Source organism: Monopterus albus, unplaced genomic scaffold (assembly GCF_001952655.1).
Source record: "Monopterus albus unplaced genomic scaffold, M_albus_1.0 scaffold7.1, whole genome shotgun sequence".
NCBI lineage: Eukaryota > Metazoa > Chordata > Actinopteri > Synbranchiformes > Synbranchidae > Monopterus > Monopterus albus.
In genome coordinates, this window is record NW_018127887.1 from 5,260,151 (window position 1) to 5,264,428 (window position 4,278).

At 41.0% G+C, this 4,278-nt stretch overlaps 1 protein-coding gene across 1 annotated transcript in view; it reads left to right on the top strand.

Moving 5' to 3' along the window:
* The window catches only part of LOC109972815 (unconventional myosin-IXa-like), a 91,620-nt gene that overhangs the window by 43,433 nt on the left and 43,909 nt on the right, over positions 1–4,278 (top strand). The window contains 1 exon segment of the mRNA XM_020621977.1: positions 2,294–2,383. Within this exon segment, the coding sequence (XP_020477633.1) occupies positions 2,294–2,383 (90 nt within the window).

Genomic DNA, 4,278 nt, shown 5'->3' on the forward strand with positions numbered 1-4,278 from the left:
TGGGAAAAGTCATATTTGATGCGGAAGGACTAAAGTGAAGGGAAAACTATGATGATTTTATTGTGAAACTGTTACTATAGTGTTTTCCAGGAAATAAATGTAATGCTATTTGTAATATTTAAGCATTAATGTAATATTTGGTGCATAAAGAGGTTAATAATGTAAAAAGTTGCCTTTCATTTACTTTGGCCATTACAGCATCTACAGTATTTGCTGTGGTTTATTCTTGAAGTGCCTCTATAAAAATTCAATTTGCTTACTGCCATAGGTGGCAAAAGCACACACATTCAATACTCTAGTAGAAGTACAGATACTAATAAAAGTAAAAGTACTGATTAAGAAAGTAAAGGCTCTGAAGTGGACTCAGTGTATAAAAGTAAAAAGTAGCCCTTCAAAGGACATTTTACATTTACCAGCTGTTTCTGTGCAAACCTAACAGAGCCTCATGTTGTATAAATATATTTCCAAGATTATCAAACTATTCTACCTTCAAAAAATATTTACATTAACTAATGAGAACACACTTCAGGTCTAATTAAGCCTTAAAGAATAAGGCCAGTCACTATATTAATAGTCTTTTCAACACTCCCCAAACAAAGAACTGCCTCTACTCGTTGTCAGTTTCCAACCTGGATCTACTAAAGTATAGTAATGAAGTACTTGTACTTTGGTACTTCCCACCTCTGCTTACTGCCAGGACTTCAGATGGGTGTATGGGCCAGAAAGGTGCCATCAAAAGTATTCAGCATTTATGCTTTATTGATGATGCATGACTTCATTGTAGGACTCTTTGCATGAGGGAATCTGCTAAATGGCTAAAATAGGTTATTGTGGTTTGCTACAGTAAATGCAGTTACAATATGAATCATTTGTGGTTGGAATGACTTCAAGGGAAAGCCCAGCCAAAGTGGACACAGAGGCTGAGTGAGCTCTTGATTTGCATAAATAATCACTCAATATGTAAAACCATTTTAGACGGGCTCAAATGTGAACCACTGCTCTCACTTCTACTGTTGCACGCTAGTACTGAAGCACCTCTCAAGGAGAAGTGATTGGTATGAGTGTGGATTGATGCATGAATAGGAGCCAAACTGGCTGGGACTTCCTGTTTCCTGTGGAGGTGGAACTGGAAGAGGAAGTAAAGCTCACCAGGGCTGATGGACGGATGACCGACCGAATCCTATAAGCTGCAGAGTTGAGTGATTTGACCTGACCAGAAACATTCCTGTGCAAACTGTCTAAAGGGAAAAGCCTTCTGTCAGAACAAATTGCAATAGAGCCTGAATTTGTTGATGTTTTTTTAAAGATAAGGCTGGTCATTTTTTATATTAATAGTATTTTCAGCATCCCCCACACAGAGACTAAACCCAACAATGAATTGCCTCTACTCACAGTTAATGTCTCCAACCTGGATTACCTCAATCATCCGTGCCATAGACCTCCACTGTTGTTCAAAAATGATTAAATACACATCAGTAAAACACACCAAATGTACCAGCTAAAGACCAATCACCAGGCTGCACAATTGGCTTTGCTCTTAGTAGAGGGATTACCAGGCAGTGTGAAATGAAGTTTGATTATGCCTCTGCCCACCCCACTAACCCACTGACTGCACACACACACAGACACACACACGCACACACACACACTGCCCTCCTCCTGTCAAAGTCTTTACAAAGGAGACAGCTGACAAAAATAGATCCATAATGGTATTAACTATAACACTAACACCCTGGCCTTTTACACATGAAGACATCAGGCAATCACACAAACTCATGCTCTCACATGTATTCACACACACAAACACATGGTGCGAGCTGCAGCTGTTTAGCCCACACCCATAATCCCTGTAGATGGAGGAGATATGTGTGGTGACATCTGCTTCTCCCAGTGTGGCCCTGTCGTCAATGGCTTTTATGGGGCCAAGTTTGAGTTTCCCTAAACTTGCCGGCAAGGTCACATACAGTATATTGTAGTTTATATGTGTGTGCACCGAGTATATGTGCTCGCTGCATCCTGAGCGCTTCTACTGTTGGCCAGCTCTGTTAGGTAGAAGCAGCAAGGATATGCTTAGCTTCAGCTTAGCAGAAGGAAGGATTAATGAGGGATGGATGGTGTGTTCTGTCACAGTGTATGTTAGATCCCCATGGTGCATCTTCTGGAACTTCAAATGAGTAACTGCAGTACCTATAAATAAGATAGCCGTCAAATCACAACAAAAGTCACCTCAGGACACTTTACAAAGTAAAAAAAACTCAACAAATTTGTCCTCATCTTCTATTTTTCTCTCCAGGTAAAAGAGGACATGCTGCTTGAAGCGCTGACGACCAGGAAGACTGTGACTGTTGGAGAGAGGCTCATTGTGCCCTACAAATTTGCAGAGGTGACCTTCTTAGTAACTATCCACACACAACATGACATCCATATGTGATGTGACACCTACCCACCTGAATCCCAAACACACAGACTTTATCCAACCTTCTATATCTGATGACATATTACTGGTAATCCACCTGTGGGGATGTCTGGTCCACGCAAAGCCTAGAAGATGATAAACACTGAAGGACATATTTTACATTTTATAAGTTATTATAAGTTATCTGCTGTAGTAAAGGGCCCTTTGTGTTGAGAAGGTGCAGCTTGGGTGAACTCCAGTTAGTCTCATGAAAGCATAGTGGAGCCCAGTGTCTTGTAATGAAACGTGTCAGCTGGAGAGGAGATTCTGTGCTTGCATTTGCATGTTTTTGGAGTTTGTTTGGGGAGGTTGTTGTGGCACTCCCCCAGCCCCCACCACTTCTGCCTGAGACTCTTTTGATATGAGTCTCTTCCTCTGCAACTTCCTGTTTCCTGTTAAGTTAAGCAACACTGCAATTTAACCTTGTCCATATAACTCTTGGGTATACAGTCTGCAAGGTTTACCTTCAGGATGCTGGCCTAGATAGACTTCTTTGATGTGTACAGTATCATATCATCCAGTGGTTTTTATTTATTTATTTCTCTGTCCCTAAAGTCTTTGGTGACTTTGTGTTGAATTGAATGTGGTCCAGCTCTGTGCTTGTGTCTGCAGGGTCTTTTGTTTGAGGAAGGAAATGCTACACATATAGCCTATTGCATGGCTCCACCCCTACCATCTGATCTAAGGGTTAGATTAGCCTAACAATGGTTGCTCCCACTCTCCCTCACACCCCCATCCCTCCAGTCATGTGGTATTGTTTCAGGAATGTGCAACATCCACTGGAATGTACAATACAGAGGCCAGAAACCAGATACTCAGTCTCTCTGTTTGTGTGTCTCTTTCACTGTCTTTCTTCTTGAGCCATGCATGTTTGAAACACTTTTTCTACACTAGCTGTGTAGCCGATGTGATAAAAAAAAAGCTAATCCTGGATGAGGGCTGCAGCTCTGATAAGTCCAGTCCTGCAGTTGCTGCTGTCCTTCTCGAGTAGGTCTTATCTTGAAAGGAGCAAGAGGTAAAGTCAATACACAAGGACCTGAAGAGAGTGAGGCAGCGACCTTCCAGTGTCTGAAAGCTGTACATCTGTGCCAAGATTTAAGTACCCATAAATCTAAAATTTTGACCACTAGTAGTAGGAGCTGTGTTTTCATGATGCAAGAGAAAACAGGAAGCGATTGAACCATGTAAAATTCATATATGGAACTTGAAGCTACAGTTTGTAACTTATTGTAATATTTTTAGTTGAAATCTGCTCCAAAGCATATCTTAATGTGGTGAGGTGCTGACAGACGCTTCTGTGATCTAGACTCATTGAATTGTTCTTTCTAGTTTTTGTGTGTTGTATTAGAAAGGTCTTAAAAGTTTAGCTTGAGCCCTGCAGAAACCCTGCACTTTGACTTTTGGTGAGAAATACTAAGTATAGATATTTGTTTGTTTACATTTAACCACCACAAGGAACCTTTAAAGCTATATCATCCAATTCTGACCTTAAACCCTATAACTAAGTTTCAACTCTCAGTCTTTTGACCAAGTGAGGACCCAAAACTGCCCTCTCTAATTGGGACTTACAAAGATAGGCATATAAGAGCACACACACACACGAGAAGAGTAATGAAAGTGAAGTGCTGTCCTAATGTGACCGAGGGCCGTGGGATTGAATTGAGGCCACCTGTGGAATCCATATCACGCCTGTTTTAATACAAAGGAAATGTGGTGAAAAAAGAAACTGGCAAATGTTGCTGCCATTTCTCAGAACTTATTTCTTCCTACTTGGATGAGAAAGGTTGAGGAGGTCCACTGACTCATAGTCAAGATGGGGAGAT